Source organism: Rhinolophus sinicus, chromosome 5 (genome assembly GCF_057876585.1).
Source record: "Rhinolophus sinicus isolate RSI-liver-muscle chromosome 5, RSI-T2T, whole genome shotgun sequence".
Classification (NCBI taxonomy): Eukaryota; Metazoa; Chordata; class Mammalia; order Chiroptera; family Rhinolophidae; genus Rhinolophus; species Rhinolophus sinicus.
Genome location: NC_142505.1, coordinates 3348165 through 3367917, shown reverse-complemented (window position 1 = coordinate 3367917; position 19753 = coordinate 3348165). Strand labels below are relative to the sequence as shown.

The 19753-nt window shown below is 46.4% G+C and overlaps 1 protein-coding gene across 9 annotated transcripts in view; it reads right to left on the bottom strand.

Annotated features, from left to right (window-relative positions):
- Nucleotides 1–335: 335 nt before the first annotated feature.
- The window catches only part of CNTN4 (contactin 4), a 769881-nt gene continuing 750463 nt past the window's right edge, over nt 336–19753 (bottom strand). For all 9 annotated transcript variants that reach the window (XM_074312213.2, XM_074312216.2, XM_074312211.2 and 6 more), the window contains 9 exons: nt 18890–19048; nt 16537–16686; nt 14952–15022; nt 13695–13929; nt 11485–11597; nt 10784–10970; nt 10257–10369; nt 5368–5536; nt 336–3011 (listed from right to left, as the gene is read on the bottom strand). In XM_074312213.2, the coding sequence (XP_074168314.2) occupies nt 2911–3011; nt 5368–5536; nt 10257–10369; nt 10784–10970; nt 11485–11597; nt 13695–13929; nt 14952–15022; nt 16537–16686; nt 18890–19048 (1298 nt within the window). In that variant the 3' untranslated portion in view covers nt 336–2910. The remainder of the gene's footprint in view (nt 3012–5367; nt 5537–10256; nt 10370–10783; nt 10971–11484; nt 11598–13694; nt 13930–14951; nt 15023–16536; nt 16687–18889; nt 19049–19753) is intronic.

The window sequence follows — 19753 nt, the reverse complement described above, 5'->3', positions numbered from 1 at the left end:
CTTAGTTACTCAGCATTTCCTCGGCTCAGTGATCTAACCGCTGTCATCCTTGGTGTCCGCTCAAGTTAGCCAGAGCTGTTTATTCTGCAACAACCACGGAAGCCAACAGAGCAGACAGGTTTGGGTGGAGGTGCTTCTGAGGCACGTGATACAACAGCTTCAGCTCAGTGAGACCCAGCTGATCCAGGGTCCTGCTTATCAGATGATGGAGCCGAGAGGTTAAAGGATGGTTTCAGCTGCCGCATCACAGAAGTAGGGACGGTCTTCCCTGGGGAGTTCGCTGTATCACACAGTCGGGCAACTGAGGCAAAATGCTACTTCAAAGGACCCTTCAATCAATTCATCAATGAGCATTTATTGGAAGGCACTGGGCTTGGCAGTATGGAGAGTACACGGACGGTCAGACCAATGTCCCTGCCCCCAAGGAGCTTACAATCTAGTGGGGAAGACAAGGCATCCAGACAAGCAGAATCAGTAACAATACAGGCGTTCAGCGAGAGTGCACGGTAACAGTACAACAGAGTAACAAAAGTGGTACCTGACGAATGACTACGTGAGTGGTGTTGGCGGGGCTTGCCGCTAATTCAGAGGGAGGGCGTCACAAAGGACAGACGTGTGGGAAGGCTTCACAGACGAGCTGGGGCTGGCACTACCTTGGGACAGTCGGGATTTGGGTGAGAAAGAAGCGCGGGAGGGTTATTGCAGGAAGCAGCAGCTGTATGACCAAAAGGCACAGAGGTGAGACCAAAAGCAAGCATGTTCAGGGGCCAATGAGGGCCAGTGTGGCTGGGTCCAAGGTGAACTTGTCTTTAGACTTAAAGGGGCCGTAAATGCTCCACTTCAGATTTTATCCTTTCAGCAGCGGAGCTGGGAAACCTGAACACAAAAGATCTTTTAGAGTAGGTGCACAACACTTAGCTCATGCAGAAGAAGTATGCAAGTTTGATCTTCAGGACACTTTGTGCATTTTGACCCTCTCTACTTCTGAAGAAGATCTGAAACGGTGTCTTTACAGTTGTCAGTTCCAAAGGAATAGCTCGGGGTCATCTAGCTTTGGATCCTGGCCAGAGACTTCTGAGTCCCTCTCTGATCTCAAATTATAACGAGCACAAGGGTGAGCGAACAAGTTCCCTGACAGACAGGCAGGAAAAATGCTCCCAAAAGACAAGGATCTTTACAAATGACAGAATATTTATTAACAATACCTTTAAAAAAAAAGATTACATAGGCTAGATCACTGGTAAATATCATTTACACCGGGGTTGGGAACTATCTGGGGTGCCACTTTTTTTTTCATTCATTTTATTATTTTGTTGTTGTTTTTTTGTGTGTATGTGTGATTTTTAAATTTTGTTTTATTTTAACATAGAAGTAACCATATCAAACTAAGAAAGGAACACAGATTGAAATACTGACAATATTTTTTTTCGGTTACCATCCTAGTTTTTCCATATGTGGAATCCTGATTATGACTTTATTGGATAAATGTAGCTAGAAGGTTGAAAAGTTAACTTATATTATCTGTAAAGAGAAATGACAGACTGCAGGCATATTTGAGCGTTCTGAGGAAGAAAACGTGGTAGCGTGTTTACATGTGAAAATTTTTATAGAAAACTTCATTGTCTTTTATATGCACTGTTTCACTAGTGTCAGCTTACAAAACCTCCCCCATTATAACAAATAGTTCTTTCATAAGAATACGGTTTTGTTGATATTGTCATTTTCCAATGAGTGATTTTAAGATTTAGAAGGTAAAGCTTATAAAGCAACTAAGCTACTGATTGAAAAACAGGAGAGTCGTCGAGAAACCATACAGTTGTACTAAAGATCTTTCATAGAGTCGTGGAAAAAAATCTCTGAGGCAGCTTTTTGCCAAAATATGAGAAACCTGCTAAACTCCGTACACGATTTTGATTCAGAAGAAGGGCTCTATTATGAAAGAGATGCACATATTATAGATAAGACATTCTGTAAAGAAATTGTGAATCCATTAACAGAGAATTACCTTTTTTAAAAAATGTACATTCAAAACAGATACATTTAGAGATAGTAAAATTATCTAGTATCCTTGAAAGACTTGGTTGATTCTAGTCACTTTTGGTCTCTGTTACTACAGGATAGATATGTAACTTCAGATTTAATGTCTAAGAATGCTACTACAAAGACAATGCTGACCGCATAGAGGGACACGGAAGTCTTACTGCACAGACTGTGCTAAGTGCAGGGTGAAATACTGCACAAGTACCTGTTGGGCAGTTAGCGTAGGTTTTGAAATGGCGGCCGTTCCTGAAACCATCTCAAGTTGTGGTGAACAACGAAATTCACCACTGGGCGGAAAAACATACTGTACATGTCAAAGGATTCACGTCAATGCGTAAACCATCCCAAGAGTCATTGACACATGGTGGCCTGGAGTTACAGACCAGCTCTTGTCCTGCCACTAGATACTTGTAAAACTGTACAAGTAATTTACGATTTATTTACCAAGACGAGTTTCAAACTCGGTCTCGAAAGGAACTATTGTCAAATAATAATTGTATGGTTGTGTTGCCCGTTGCATTTTACAGCAGAGGAAAAAATTAATATCTACATTTCATGTTAACTTTAAAAAATTCTATAAAACACTAAATATATAATAAAAATATGCATATAAGGACATATGTAAACTGCTTTGGTAACATCGTATTACAGATGTCTTCAGTGCATTGCAGAGTTTCCAAAGAAACTTCAGACAAAGCTAGATTTGCTTTGAGGAAGTACTGTATAATGCCATCCCTAAAGAAGCAAGAAACATTTTGTTTTCCAGTAATAAGATGTACTTGAACAACAATATTACTTAGTACTGGGTGTCTCCAAAACAACTAGCTAAATGTTGCTTAGATTATAAACAGCAAGTCCTGTAGATTTTTGTCATAAGCTGGACCTGGCTGTGAGGGACATCACGATGGTACCGATGGCAGACAGCGTGCACGCATTGGATGTGGAAGGTCCGGCTCCTCTTGCATAGGCGTCTGCAACGAGAGAACACCGTCACTCAGCGTCGCCCCCCACTGGCCACCAGGGGAAGCGCGGCCCCGGGGCTGAGGGGGAAACAATCCAACGGGCTGCATTCTACCACAAATGACCATTTCCTAGGACTGTTTCACATCAGGCCTATGAGTACCCAGCTAGGACCCTGAGAGTGGGTTATGGGACCTTCCTGCACCTCCATTTAAGCATTTGGAAAACGAGGCTGCCCACATCTAACAGAAGAAACTTCACTGTCACTACAGCATTACTGGGAACTATTAAGATATATTCATGACACGGCAAAACAAAACCGGCCATTCCCTTTTGAACTTGACCTTTATGCTGAGCACAGAGCAATATGACACTTAATTCTCACAAGAACCTGATAAGCATCGGGTATTGTTATTACACCATTTAACAGTCGAGGACACGGGACCAGAGAAGGGAGACAGCTTGCCTAGATTAACATTCATCATTAGCTGAACTGGGATTCAAACCATGTCTGTCTAAACACATACCTTTCTCCAAAGGAAAAAACAAACAAACAAACAAAAACACCTCAATCCTTAAACTTTTTCTTATTAAGTCTTATATTTTCCATTTGCTCACAGTTACATCCTTATCATCTAATAATTATACCAATATCAGTGTTTATAATGTTTTTGTAAAGAATTAAGCCAAGAATCATCAATCAGCTTAACAACAAAACAATCCTTGCAATGACAAGCAAGTATGAAATCAGATTTTAACAGCGTGAGATAAACTAACCCCCAAACAAACCCCGAGCTTGTGTGTTTGTGGCCTGGAGACTGCTTCCACATCACACCATAAATCTGGTTCCCTTTCCACAGAAATTAGAGCTGTTGGTTTGGCGAGGGGTACAGAACCCAAGTCTGCCCAGTTTTTAAAAAGACAACAATGTCCTTAGTGTATGTATGTAAACGAGATGCCGTAGACACAAATTCCATCTGGAAACTGGCAGGTCACTTCTGAGTTCAGGGCGTAGCTGGGTGGAGCCTGAATTTCCACTGTGAGTCCTGTTCTCTTTGTTAAATGAACAAACACTAATCCAATCCCAGCCAAAGGAAAGACGAGAGACGTGTGCACTGACCAGTGAACACTCTCTCTTCTGATTTGCGGCATCTGAACTTCACAGATGCAATTAAAATTGCTTAGTAATCCTGTCTACACTTTGGTATCCGCAAGACATACTGGACCCTTTCCTCATCTGACAAATATGACGGACACTTGGCAGACAGGATGAAACTCAGGGCACTGGGGAGAGGATTATGCCCGTGATTTAAAATTCCATCATTTCTCCACTGACGGCCTGAAAACATTTACCTCCAGCCTGCATGGACCCAAAGGCCAAGGAAAAACTACACTTGGATATCTGACTGCAACCTTTTTTTTTTCTTTATTGTGGTAAAATGCACATAACATAAAAGTTACCATTTTAATTGTCATCAAGTGTGCAACTCAGTGTCTTTCTGAATTTGCCTATTCTGTTTTTTTTTTTCTTTCACCACAAGAAATAATATGCTGCTGAGATATTTGCAAACATAATATTTGAAAAGCAGGAATGAATGTATTTGTTCAAAAAGAATACTCTCACGCACTATGCAACAACCTTTGTAAACAAAGATAATCTTGACTATATGTGGCCATGTACACTTATGTTCATATGTTACATGCACACATTCAAAGTTAATAGTGTCAAGTTTAAATACAGATGGTGCCAAACAAATGTATACACATTTTTAGAAAGGAAAACTGCATTAAAATTGTAATAATAAATACCAATAATAAAAGATGAATACAAGTCACATTTGAATCTGCAATGACAAAAGGTGCTCAAAGTGGTTACCATCAGCGTCCAGACACTTCTGATTATGGCGAACTACTGCTTGAGCAACGCTGACCAAAGTATCCACTTGTATACATTTTTTTGGCACGCCTGGCATCTTCAGCCAAAGACACTGAATTATACATTGTATCACTACAGACAAACTGCTACAGCTTTTTACAGCCCTCTGCTTCTAACTTTCTGAGCTATCATTTTGGGGTTATTGTAGATGCTACCACATGGATCCACGTGAAGAAACCTGTGAGACCCATCTGGGGCTGCTTTAATCTGATTCTCTGATTGGCAACAGATTAAATCAGTCCAAACCGGTCACACTGTCTGTTGCAAGAAACTGCCTGTGATCAGCTGACACCAGCTGAGGAAGGCGGACGGTGGTGTCCATTTTTATTATATGTCTTTTTTTGTGGGTTTTCTTCCATTGACACCCTGACTCCCTGTGAGGGCCTAGAAGAGAGGCAGGCAGGGAGAAGGGAGAAACAGAGCATCCTTACTTGATATCTTTGGGATTCTAATTTGTTCACTGGTGCTGCCATCCCCTCCATCACTGAATGGCTTGATTTCTATTATGTAATCCTCATCCAGAGGCAAAGAAAGCTCCACCGATGTTTTATTTGTTTCAATGATAGATGTGCTGCTTTGTCTGTTCCATCTATACAAGACCTGCCAATACAGAAAGAACAGGTGTCACCTGCTGTCCTCACAAAGGCCCCAAAAGATGGAGCATTCAATTGTTTTCCCCTCTGGGCACTAGTGAAATGCAGAAACGCTGAGGTTGTCAGGTTGCCCACGCGCATCTGGAAGGCTCATTTGCAGTCAGGGGCATGTCTGCAGCTCCCATTTCATTGTGAGGAAAGAGAGTTTAAGGGATGTTAGGGGCGGGGGTGGCATGAGGCCACCAATGTGATATGTGGCCTCCCATTACCTCTAGAAGGCTCCCTGACATACCCGGGAGCGCAATTTCCTCCTTGCTGATGTATGGCTCTCACTTATACACAAGAATAGACTTGGTCCACTTACATTAACTTGCTGACCTCATTTGTCTCATCTGTGAAATGGGACAATAATACCACCTTTCTGGGGTGTTTTCCAGATTGCACAAGGATTGACTATTGTGAAGGGCCTGGCTCAAAGGAAGTGTGTAAAAAATAGTATCTAGGAAGGATCAATGGGAATAAGATGTAAACATCCTTGGCAAAAGTTAGGCACTCAGGGCACCCACGGTAAATTACTATTCCCACGAGCCCACCCCTAAGTTTCTCATTCAGTAGGTCTGGGGTGGGATTTGAAAATCTCCATTTCTAACGTGTTCCCTGATAATGCCATTGCTGCTGGTCCAGGGACCACAGTTTGAGCAACACAACATCAGCTCATCCTCCCGGAAGACACACTATAAATTCTCAGGGGTGAGGTTAGAGACATAGGTCATTCTTCCATGGAGAACCCAAACACAAGTGACATTCATAAAATTCCTTTACAACGGTTAGGTCCCATTTGTTCCTGGGCATTTCATCACCTTAATTTATGTCCCTCTGCTACAAGGTGGAAAACACAACCCCCTTACAGTGAGAAGATTCATAAGCACCCCCCTGCCCCATCCTCACTTGTATCAAACTCAGCACCCCTCGCTAACAGCCTGGGCCGAACCTCCTCCGGTGCCCTCAGGCCTGCCAGGGACCCCTCCCTGTCCTTCGGGAACGCAGGCTGGCTGACCAGGTGCAAGGGCACGACTGGCTTCCAGCAATCAATTGCTTCTTTGATTTACCTCTGTTCCTTGCCAGAGCACAGACAACTACGTAGCTTCAAATCCAAATCCCAAAGAAACAGTTCCAGCCACAAACAGCCCTTTATCAGCATTGCTGATCAGCCTGTAATATCTAGGACGGCAGTGGAACCGACACAAAGGCCAGTAGGTTCTTCCTTCATGCCAGACACTTGCTTCAGCTGATGGGCTTGGAGACAGTGCTTCGTTTCGTATGGTCCAGGGTGGAAGACACGGAGAACGAGTGGGCCGGGACGAATGCTGAGAGCATCCGACATCGCTGAATGCTGACCACGAGTCTGAACACTGTACATTCTAAATGCTAACACACATGGATGACCTCTTAGGTGGCACTGTTATTATTCTCATTTCAAAGATAGGGAACCCAAGACTTTGAGAAGTGATGCAATTTGCCCAGGCTCCCATGGCCAGGTGTGGTGGACCCAGCACTCAAACCCAGGCGTTCTGGGTCCACGGCTGATACTCTCACCTGAGACCGACATGGCCACCAGCTGCGTGGCTGTAGGCAAATTGCTACCCCTCTCTGGTCTGTGTCTTCATGAATGAAAACCCAGGGGTTTAGACAATAGAAAACTGGTGGCCCGTATATGTTAACTGATCCTTTTAGTTTTCCTGTGTGTTTTTTTTTGTTGTTGTTGTTGTTAAGTTAGATATCAACATTTAAAAACAAGAAATTATACATGAAAAAATGTTGACTTCTACTGAGTAAATGAAAGATACAGCCACGCGAGTCTACAGTCTTGTCTGGCAACAACTGGCCAGAGCTGAAAAGCCACTGCCTATCCTGGATAATCACAAACTCTGAAGTGTAGCACAGTCTCCAATACTTCCTGCTCTGCCACACTGGCACATGCCCGCCTCAGGACCTTTGCACAACCCATTCACTGTGCTGGGGACACTTGTTCCCAGAGAGATGCCTATCTTCTTCCCTCCTTTGTTCATGGCCCAACTGATATGTCACCTTTTGAAAGAGGCCCTCCCAGGCCTTCACGTCACACAGTAAGCCTCTCCTGTCTATCCCTGGCACCGTGGATTCCCCTCGGTCTGTTATTCCATTTGGTAGAGCTTTATTGCCATTCGGTACATTTGTTTATTGCTGGCGTGCAGAATAGTGAGCGGCCGAAAGGCGGGTGCTGGACCCCCACTGCCTGTGTTCAGAGCCCCAGTCCGTCTCCAGTCTCCTCGCTGTGTTAGTAATACTGTATCCTACACCTGAAAGTGGCTAAGGGAGTAAATTTTAAATGTTCTCACCACAAAAAAGAAATGGTAACTATGTCACGTGAGGGAGGTGTCAGCCGACACTATGGTGGCAATCAGATTGTGATATGTCAATGTGTCAAGTCAACACGGTGTACATCTTGAACTTGCACTGTGTTCTATGTCAATTGTCTCAGTAAGGCTGGGAAAAGCATATACCAGCTATGTGAAGTTGGCAAGTGAATGAACTCTGCACCACGGGTTCTGCGTCTATAAAATGGGGGCCAATAACTGCACCAACTTCATGGGCTATGAGAAAGTGAACATGAACTAGTAGAACGGTGCTTGGCACATATATTTACAGCATTTGTGGAGAGGGCGGTGTCAACAGAACCCATTTATGTAACCTGCCTGGCTCTGCAGGCAGTTTAGTTTGTAATAATGAACCCAGATGTTCTCTTTTTAGCTCGTGTCGTGAAGCAGCTTCACGATTTGTGCTGACACAGTGTTCTGGGCCTTAAGATTTTTGAAGTCAACTTCTTTTTGAGGTTGTCTATCCAAGCAGAAATCCCACGAATCTAGACAAGTTAGGTGAAAAAGCAAAAGTACACACACACACACACACACACACACACACACACACACACACATATGTAGCAGTTCAACAGTCAGTTATGGCAAGTTTCCTTGGGATCTAAATGGGGAGGGGTAGGGAGTCTGGCTGCCGCAGTCCCAGCCCCAAAGAGAAGGGACAGACTGAGTCGGAAACCAAGACGACGCAGAAAGAGCTCCTTCCTGCCACCCGCCTAACCTTGCTACGCCCTCCTGCGCCTTTACAGTCGGCACATGTGGTTTGCGCAGCATGTCACACACTTGACACCCGTCCATTACTGATGCTTCCTTAGACACAAAACCCCAACTTGGAGGTGCCCTCAGATCTTTCATAGATGTAGTTTAGATCCACAAGGTACAATGAACCGACACAAAAAACTACATTTAGAAAAAATATGTAAAGCCCTGGCTTGAACAGGTCACATAGTCAGATCTGTTGCTCTGATCCGGGGACGGTCATGCTCTCTGGCTGTAATTCGCTCCAGCGTTTTCTTCTAGTTCTGTAGAAATAAACGTAGTTGCCCCAGTCCTAGCGAAGCCCAGCCAGGCTTCGCTGCAGGTAAATGCCCCGTCTGTCTTGACCTGCTCTCCTCCGTCCATCACACCCTGTCTGGTCCTGTGCGGCTGCCGTGAATGTCGGAATGTCTGCAGAAGTGTCTGCTGAGTCACAGGACTATACAAAGGGCCTTTTCGGGAAGGTGCTCCCGAGACTGCCTCACGGGGGGAGGGGACAGGAGTACAAAGAAGCGGCAAGGAAATAATACTTGTTCTCCAACTTTCCTTGTAAAAATGCCTATCACCTTTATCCCCTGGTTGCTGAGGCAAACCTCCGCTTGCCTGTAGACGCTGGCCCCTGTGAACCCGAGGACACTCAGGTCCCCTCACTCATGGGTTTCAGCTTCGCCTCTGTGAAATGAAGGGCTTGTGACTAGATGACCTGACTCCTCTCCCTTTGAATCTGAGCTGGTCTGACTGCAGCCAGTCACACCCTTAACCTCTAAGCAGGACTTTGGCCTCCGCCCTCGTTGAGGCCAGTGACTATGGGGGAGTCGGACGCCCTCAGCTCCCCGACTGTGCGGAAGCCCCAGCTGTCCACACAGAGGCCCAGGTGGCAGACAGCTGTGCCGCAAACCCTCCAACCGAGAAGCCAGCTGTGTGTCACCCTGCCTTACTGGCCCAGTCCAGATCACTGAATCATGAAAAATGTGTGACCCCTAGTTTTAGGGTGGTTCCTGAGGCAGCAATTAGGTCCCTTAAAACACTGACGCAATCTTTTACTCCTTTCAGTGGTGACATCCAGGCTCCATACCTTTTCTTTTCTACCTCTTAAAAGTCAGGCTAATATTTATGGGATCAGGCAAACAAATTTTCTGAAAAAAGGCCTTCTTTTTCTATATGTAAATGTCCTTAACTATGAACGAAAATGATTGACGACTAGTAATACTAAGGAGTTCGTATTGTCCATTAGATAAAAATATCCTCAACACAAAAGCCAAACAAAGGTGATAGTAGACATGTAAATAACATGGTTCTTCACGACTTTTTTGTAGACACAACCTCAGGGTCTCTACCCGTTTCTGACTCTGCCTCAGGACAGATGCGTCCCCCGATCCTGGCCAGCTGCCAAGGTCCATCTGTCAAACTCAGGCCAAGCCACAGGGGGCAGACAGTCCCAAAGAGGCTGGGGCAGCGTGGCCAGGCACCGTGAGACCATGGTCCCTATGATTCATGGAAGAGACTGTCCCCACGAATGGCAGGACTGGGTGCCTTTGCGAAAAAGAAATTACCCACTTTGTAGCCTTTCACTTCCGACTCATTATCCAAGGCCTTCACTTGATCCCAATTCAGGATAATTTTGGAGTCCGATGAATTCCATATGATATTTCCGGGGGGCTGACTCGGTGCTATGAAAAAATTAAGATACACGAAGTCACAGATTATTAAGTCTCAATGGATCTGAGGAACATCTCCTTACTAGAATTTGAGAGTGGAGGCAATTTAATGGGCGATTGCACTAATATGTGTCTTCAAGGTCACTAAAATCTGACGACATACAGCCTTGCAAATGGAAAAAGATTCAGTTGGTCGCCTAACATTTGTAGCTAAAAGAAGTGGCCCTTCCCAGTGAAGAGAAAAACATTTATCTTTCTGTCTTCTGGAGCAATGAATTTTGCATGGTATTCAGAAAGAGCCAGTTAAAATGCTAAGGTAAATTTGAATCCACATAATGACACCAATTAGCATGCAAATGATCCTGGGACTGAACTTGGGGTATGTCCACTGCATCCCTAAACTACTTCTGAGGAGGGGGTTCTCACGTGGCTTTCTGGTTGTCACGTTGACGGTGGCACTGGCGGGGCCCGTCCCAGCGGTATTGTACGCCTTCACAGCCAAGTGGTACAGTGCACTGCCTTGCAAGTCGCTGATCTTTGCTGATGTCTGATTTCCAAATGTTCGTATTTTTCTAGCATTTTCTTCCTTGTCATCGTGTCTCCAGTATTGAACCTGAGAAAATAAAAAGGAAGACCTTGGAAATCCTACCCCTTGGGGAGATTTCCATCATCGGGTAATATATTTCTTAATACAGATTCTGATGACGGAGTTAATTTTCTATAACCATGCAGAAGCAGGGCTGCAGAACCCAGAGCTCTGTATGTGCTGAGACATTATCCCCAGCAAAAAGTGCCGTTGGGGTTCCTAGGTCACAGCGAGATGGTACATTGGCAGAACTGTTGTTGGTTAGTTCTCTCTTTTTCTCTATCTTTGTTTTGAGCCCTTGTGACCCTGGGCATATCAGAAATCCAAGCTCATCTCGTCAACCAGCTGATAAATGCTGAGACCTGCGTTAGTTCTGAAATAGCACACCTGAGGTGCACCACAGGAGAGGGCAGTGAGCCTCTGCATGACGCCAGGCTTCTAAACTAAACCGGAACATGGTCTTTTCCCACCAGAGTGTGTCCTGGAGGGCTCGCTGCAGGGGAGGGACCCTTCCAGACCCAAGCCCCGATCTCTTGCTGACCTCATAGCCTTGTATCCGTCCTCTATTCTTCTCCTTGGGGGAGGCCCAGAAAACTTCAATGTCTGTTGCAGAAAGACTTCTGGCAAAGATGCTGGCGGGTGGTCTGGTAGGTTCTGCATGAGTACGGAAAAAGGTATTACTCTTATCAGCGGCAGTAGGATAGGCTTCTGGGTACCGGTATGATGAGCTGCAAAGAATCCATGGTTATAGGGTCGCCCTCAGTGGTTGTGAGCCAAACCCTCGATTGACAGAGGAGCCATGATTGACAGCTGGGCGGGAGTGGTGATGGAGATGGTGGAGAACAGGCTCATCCAAAGCCTCTGGGTTCTAAAGTTAGGGGAAAGTGGAAGGAAAGCATCCAGGACTACTAAAATTTAAGCACCAATTTTTCATAGCTGCAATTCCTTTAACGCACATCCTTTTTAATTAGCATTTGTCATAGGTGAGAGTCCTCCCGTGTTTCCCTGAAAATAAGACCTAGCCAGACCATCAGCTCTAATGCGTCTTTTGGAGCAAAAATTAATATAAGACCCAGTCTTATATATTACATTACATTATATTATATTATACCCCGTCTCATATTATAGTAAAATAAGAACAGGCCTTATATTAATTTCTGCTCCAAAAGACCCATTAGAGCTGATGGTCTGGCTAGGTCTTATTTTCGGGGAAACACGGTAGTCACTGGATTGTGATTATGAGAAAGGAAACGAGAGTTGCGTGACTTGCCTAAGATTCAGGGCAGCTGGTGACAGCTCAGTTCTACACAGCTAACGATGTGAACTTGGACAAGTTATTTATGCAAAGAAGGGTCTGGACCAAGTCTGTTTGCAAATTTCAGTTACTTTTACCAAGTTTTTGCCAAAACTGTGTATCATTTTTATATGTTGATATTTTCCGTACACTGGTCTTTCTTAAAGAAAAACCTAGCCATGCCATGAGCAATAATATTCATGAAATCCTGGTTTAGATTTGATAGCTGAGTTTTTTCCTAATGCAATTCACATCTGTGTAACTATTAAATATTTGGAAAAGTTCACCTGGTACCATTTACCATCAACTTGTGTACTCCCTGTGGAGTGCACAGCACTCCCAGAAGCTCTGGACAAGGAGACTGCTAAAGTTTGACCACAACAATGTATGATTCTATTTATGTGTTCAGTCATCCAGTATTTACTGCGGGTCTATGTGTCATGCACGGTTAGACACTGGTGACACACAGGTGAAAAATCATTGGCTGGTCCTCAAGAAACACACCTTGGTGAGGACCTAAAACTAAAACTCAAAATGTATGACACATGGGGTGGAGCATCAGAGTAGACAAATGTGATACTGGGGGAAAGTGAAGCACCGACCTCAGCTGGCCTGGGGAAACGCGAATGGCCCTTGCTTGTTCACCTCGAGTGTGAAGTCACAAGGGCACACGCAGAGAAGTGGAAGCCGGTATGAGGGGCTCAGGCCTGCGGGAGAACTGCAAGTCGTGCGGCTCTCGTTGGAGCACGGAGTGTGCAGCAGGCAGCACGACTCGAGAACAGAGGTGGGGGCGGGCCACGGAGGCCTGCTGAGAGTACGGGCTGCCCTCTCTCTCTGGGGAAAGAATTTACTGCATTTCCATTTGTTCCAAATGACTCCACGTTCAGGTATGTTAACATGGTGTCATTCTGAACACGACCTTGGAAACAACAAAGACCAACGCCAGTGGTAATGGGGATCATGGGAGGGGCATTCTGAGAGCACCAGTAGCACAGAGGCAGTGAGAATGCGTGAGAGCCCCTGAACACGATGGCACTGGGGACGGCCCTGAGAGCAGTCACGGTGCTTCACGACTTACTCCTTTCTTTAGTGACACAGAATAAGTCGAAAGGACGATACGATTTATAAAAATAAAAATGGTGAGAGGGAACACAAATCCCACTTTGATATTCACTTAGAGGGATAAAATAGAACAGAATTCTTTTGAAAGTGATGCTAACATGTAAAGAAATATGAAGATCTTCTATGGAACTCGCAATTTTGGTCCTCGGCAATGGAACTGGCCATTTGTGTTTATCCACAGTGGACTTGAGGTCTTTCTAAGACACAGGTGGTGGTTAATGAACAAAATTTTTTACATTGCACTTTTCTCAAATCAGGATGCACCTTCAACTGATGGGTACAACGCTCCATTGAGTCTGTGTCTGAAAAGCAAAGGCGACGTGAGCCGTCCGTACCTTCTTCTGCAGAATACACCACTGTGGTGGGACTGAAAGGGCCCTCTCCCTTGTTGTTGAAGACGCCCACTTTAACCTCAAAGGGCGAGAAGGGCCGCACGCTCTCGTTCCTGAACACGTATCGGCAGGCGTCCGCGGAGGCTAGCACGGTCAGCATCCAGATGGCTGTGCCGTACGGCCGGAAGGCCACCACGTACCCAAAGCCTCTCCCGTTCTGCAGTTCCTCAGGGACCGTCTGGGAAGGCAGGCAGGCAGTCAGGGAGAAGTGCAGAAGGCACAGCACTTTGACTCAAAAGCTGAAATGGTTCCATCCCCCCGCCCAGAACACGGCTGTCTATATTCTTCCACACCTGTCCTATTTCTGGCTTTGTCAAGACTCTTAAGTTTGGGGCTTGCTGCCAGTCTACCTTAGATATTCAGGAGGCACTGGAGCAAGGAGACAAAACAGACACACGGCACTCTGCAGTGGAGAGCCTGGCATCAGCCCCCGTCCTGAAACGTTGGAGAGTTGATCTAGAAACCAGCAATTCCCACATGCACTGTCTGATGCGAATCTCCCTCCCATGCCAAACAGACAGGAGATGTCAGGTAAGAGGTGAAGACCACTTTGGCTCAGGCAGGGCTCCCCTCTCTGAACTGAGGGGGGCTCGCAGATGTCAAGTGACTTCTGTCACCGCGGGGGCTGTGGCCGAATGACAGATCTTAACTTCTGGCCTGTGGTCCAGAATCCTTCAAAACACATTAAGAACCCGTTCTAAAACTCCCACCTCCTCTCTCAAAATCAATTTTTAATCAATTAGTGGCTAGCTGTCCTCCAGGTTGTTTAATAAAACACCTCACGAAAGAGGGCTCCAGCAGCAAAGCGAATGGCCAGGAAATGGAGCTGCTGGAAACCGAGCCTGTGGCTGGCAGGCGTTTTGCACCAACTGGCCAGGCAACAGTTCAGGAAGAAAGGAAAACCTGGGTTTCGGTGAACCAGGCTTCTTTTATATACACACACACATTTTTTTCCCTGTGCTGTCTCCCCTTTCATGACTGTCTCTCCTGTGATGAATCAAATTAAAATGTGACTCAAGAGTTGATGGGCAAGCACCATCTTTTCCTGCCAGCCATTAGCTGTCTGAGAGGGAGTGTTTGCACGCACACAAATCTTAGCTGTTAAAAACAGAGGAGGCACCTTTCCAGGTATGTTTATAGAGGAAAATAATTCCATCGCCTAGACTGATGGCTGTCCCCTCTGTTCTGTGACTCACTTACCTCCCAGGTTATAACCAGCTCAGACTTGCTGCCTCCGCCACCACTGACGTTAGCTGGGGTGACCTCAGGGACTGTGGGGGACAAAACACAGGTCATGACAGGTGGCAAAGGCTCAGGTGCCTCACGTCCAACAAATACTCTGATGCACACGCCTTCGTCTCCTGAGATCAGTAACACGTGCTCAAGGGGCCAAAAGCATCACCTCGAGCAAGCGAAATGTGCCCAGGAAACTGCTATGGTTCCCCGTCCCCCTTTCTGACATGGCTGAGCACGTGTTTGGCTCCATCCCTAGAGGCTGGGGGTCAGTGGGGCGAGGAAAGAATGGAGGCTCTGGTTCTAATGCTTGGGTGGGTTTTTATTAACCATGAGGCGGTACACAAGGGGGGACAGTGCACAAGGGGGGGACAGTGCACACGGGGGGGCAGTGCACACAAGGGGGAGAGTCCAAACTGCCTGTGCAGAGCTCACACTCCAGTAGGAAGGAGAAAGCACACACAGAACAACAACCAGGTGGTGGTGAGGACAGCATAGCACGGCACAGAGGATGAGGGGTGCAGTGACGTCAGAAGCAGCAGGGGGTAGGCTAATGGCTTCTGGGAGGAAGGTGAGTTCTGAGCTGGGTGTTGAAGGAAGTGGTGGACAGAGGTTGACCCCTGGCTCACTGCACTTAACTACTTTGATCCCCAGTGTTCTCTGTAAAGGAGGGGAAGTAATGCAGGCTCCGTCCTCAGGACTGCTGAGAGGAATTGATTAAATGGATTAAATCACAGTTTTAGAGGAGGGAAGGCATGGGGATTAGCTGTGTTATCATCAAGTAAATAAAAGACTAGGAAGAAAAACTCCAGACGCATTTTAACAATGTCTGGCTGGGGCAGGTAGTTGGTGACTGGCTGTGTCCCCTTGGTTAAAGCTGAAGAAATAGACCTAAATGGATTTTTTGTCTAAGAGTGGGGTTGCTGTGCCCATTTACTTACGGACCTTGCTCTTCCTTCAACAAACGTAGGGCCTCATCCCAGCTGGGAGCCCTCCGCAGACCCACACCTCACCCCCCAGGGTACAGCTGACTCTCTCGTGTGTGTTATTCTCTCCTGTGCTCATTAAGCTGCAAGCACAGGAGGTCACACAGAACGGCTGCCCAGCCTCCTAGGAATTAGCAGAAGCTCCGAATCCTGGCTCCTGCCGGTGGTTTGCACCCTAAGAAAATCTGCCTGAACGTCCCTGAAGGACTTACTTTGCCACCAGTGGTTTCTGCGAGTTGATTTCATTTGAAATATTGGGTGTGCATTTAAAAAATACATCCCGGTGGGAGAATCAATGAAGACAGAGTTGGCATTTGAAAGAGCTAAGCACATGTCTCTCCCTGCACAAGGGACCTCAGCAAAGAGTGGGAACTGAACTCTTGATTGAAACTCACTGCCCGTTAAGCTGAGCGTCTCTTGGCCTGATTTCTGATCGTTAGAATCAGCAAGGGAAGCAGGGTGAGCTAAGGGAGGCTCAGAGGGCTGAGGAGCAGGGAGAATTCAAAGCCTTTCCCTTCGGAGCAGCAGCCGCTGGAACAGCCCAGCTGTATCCGGGCGCTACTCACGGGCCTCTTCCGTCCTCCGCTTCTCTGAGGGCCGGCTGGGCTCCCCGATCCCAATCACATTGGCTGCCACAGTGCGGAATTCATACTCGACCCAGGGGTTCAGACCCACCACGGTCGCAGTGAACGTTCTTCCATCGATGAGCTCCGGGACTGAAAGACATTGACAGGATTCCATGTTGGGAAGACGGGAAATGCCGTCCCTCCACCCCCATCCCCAGGACTGTGCTCAGGCTGCCGCAGCGGTTCTGAGAGCAGCCATCACAGAGAGGTAACCCCAGAACTCAATGGCAAACCAAGAAGTCAGACACCCGCAGAGGACGTCACAAAAGACACAGACTTCGAGGCTTCTTGCTTCCTGACTAAGCACCGCTATCATGGAACATGGTGTCTAGCTCACTGTATAACGGAGGAAACACTGTGCGATTCTTACAAGGAGCTAGGAGGGAGGCAGAATGAGTCTCTTCATTTTTATAGATGAGGAAAATGGGCCTCACCAAGGTGAAGTGACGCCCCCAAGGTCACGCTGCATCTGCAGCTGGTCTGACTGCTTAGTTCAGCTCTATTCCTTACGATAACCATGGAGTTGGAATGTTATTTGCCCATAACACTAGTGTCAGTGAGCTCTATTGGCACATCTAAAGAAAGCATCTACACACATAAAAGGGGTGGCCCAGAAGAACACAAAGGGTGGGGCACAGAGGGCAGACTGGCCAGCGTTCCCCTGGCCGTGCTTGGAGAAGGGCTCGTTCACAAGAGGACAAGAGGACATGGCACACTGCTTGATGTCACAGCCCTGACGCTCTCACTGTCGCTTCTATGCTCAACTGGAAAACTCTTTGAGTTTTAAACTGATTATCATAAAGAGTTCCCATTGGACCCAGACTACACGAGGGGAGGTGTCCTGTGACAAAGCTGAGGCCATCCTACTGGTGACCGGGCTTCAGTGGCTGTCAGCCCTGCGGGGCCACATGTACACAGTCCTACCCTCCAAAGGGGAAGTGTGGGTTCCCCTGGATTCTAATCCGGAATCTGCACTTAGTAGCCAAATGACCTTGGGTGGGTTGCTTAACCTCTGCATGCCTTGTCTCCCCATAAAATAAGGCTAATAACAATATGTATTCACAGTGCTTTGAGAAAACCCAAGAGAAGCACGTAGCAGAGCATCTGGCACATAACGAGGGCTCAACAAATCCAGGTTGGTTTTTTAAACCATCATCATCATTATCATTGCGGTCATTGCCACCTCCTTCATTACGTTTATTATGCAGCACTTCCTATTTTTAAAAACGTGTCACAATCATTTCTCTTGGGCCGTAAACAACTCTTATCATGCCCGTTCAACAGAAGAGCACATGAGGACGGCTAGAGATCTGCTGAGTAGCAGAGTCAGGACTGGCATTGATATCTTCTAACTTCCGGGTTTCCCATCTCTCCTTCCTACAGCACTCCTGTGACTCAGAAGGAAGTCAGTGATTCAGTTGGAAACACAGAAACCCGTTCCTTAGGTTGGATAAGTTAAATTAAAACAAAGCAACACAAAACAAAAACAATTAACAAAAAAACGAGGCTGTGAAAATCAATACAATTCATGTGAACTGCATAGACCTGGGCCCATCACTCCATTTATTTCTACTTCAGAACCATCAAGGACACAGAGCCAACCTTTGGGGACCACAAGTGTGTGTATCTTGCTCACAATAACTACGCATTTGTGCATTTATCCCTCAAATGCAACATAAATACAAAACAAAATGAGTCATTTTGGAGGTACAGGGATGTACAAGGAAGGCAGGGATGCAATGGCCAAATCACATATTTCTTAATACAACAAAATCCCATGCCTCTTCTTGTCCCGATTTATCCATCTGAAAAACGGGCGGTGAGTCGACAGACTCTGTACAGTCCTTAGTTACTGGTTTCTCGACAGCAGTGTATCCACTTTACAAAGACCGTGACCATGGACTGGTATGAGCCACTGCTTCCCACAGTGGACCATTCATGGTACACAGATGGTTTTAGGGCACACGCAGATTGATGCATTTTCTTTTAATAACTATTGTACTTTGAAATGTGTGTTAAGAGAAAATATAACCAACACAGCAGACCTACCATCTTATAGAATTCCCTGCTAAGGATACATTAACAAACAAAAACGTGAAGTGGTATAAAGAAAAATATTAAATACACGATAGTACAATTGGCTGAGGCCTAGGAAACACTGCCATTAGGGCTCATTGGTAGCTGTGTCTGAAAAAGGACCCAGGTGCCCCTGGCTCCTGCCACAGAGCTTTGTCTGTCACGCTGAGTTTCAGAAGGGCTGAGAGACACCAGCGCTGGGCATCCAAGATGGTACCTGTGTTGACTGCTTGCCAGCCCACGGAGAAGGGAGTCCTGGCTTGAATGACATACATGGTGACAGGGCTGTGGTTGTCGGGCCCGGGTCTCCAGGACAGCTGCGCGGTGGTGTCTGTAATTTCATCTATGGTCACAGCCTCTGGGGGGCCTGGGGGACCTGCAAAAAAGCAAGACCCTCAGAAGTGGAACAGTGTGTTGTGTTCAAATGTCCAGGCGAGTGATCACCTAAATTGAATGGGTCCTGACTCCTTCAACCATGTGTTGATCCACTTACACATCCATCACTTGTCAATGCCTTTCCGAATACCTACTAGGCGCCCGGCATTCTTCTAGGCTCAGAAACCACAGAGAAGAATGAGACACCTGCCTCTTCCTTCTAGTATAATAGAAAAAACTCACAGGCAAACAAAGAACACCATAGAGCATTTGTTCTAGGTGCTGATAACATTGGGGCACCACAAGGGCCCAAACTCATTCATTTCCTACATCACACATTTGTAGGTTCTTCCTGTGGGTCAGGTACTGTTACCGGGGGATGCAGTGGTGATAAAGGGAGATTGGAGTCTTCATTGGAGCAAAATGTGGATTTGAGCAGACATGGCTTTAGGACTTTGGGGGTCGCAGTACTGCTCCATATAGTCCCACTGAGTCGGAATTCCTGGCCCACCCCCAACCCTCATCAAATGTGAGCCATGCTTGTGTGCAAGGGGACTGCTGTGAAGACGGCTGCTGCTCAAGTCACGACACGGTGGCTTCTTCAAAGGAGTTTCCAAGTCAGGCTGGAGCCTAAGGACCCTCATTTGCAGTTTCTGTGAATCATATCTGTAGTTTCCTACTTCTCTTTCCTGATGTCCATTGTTTC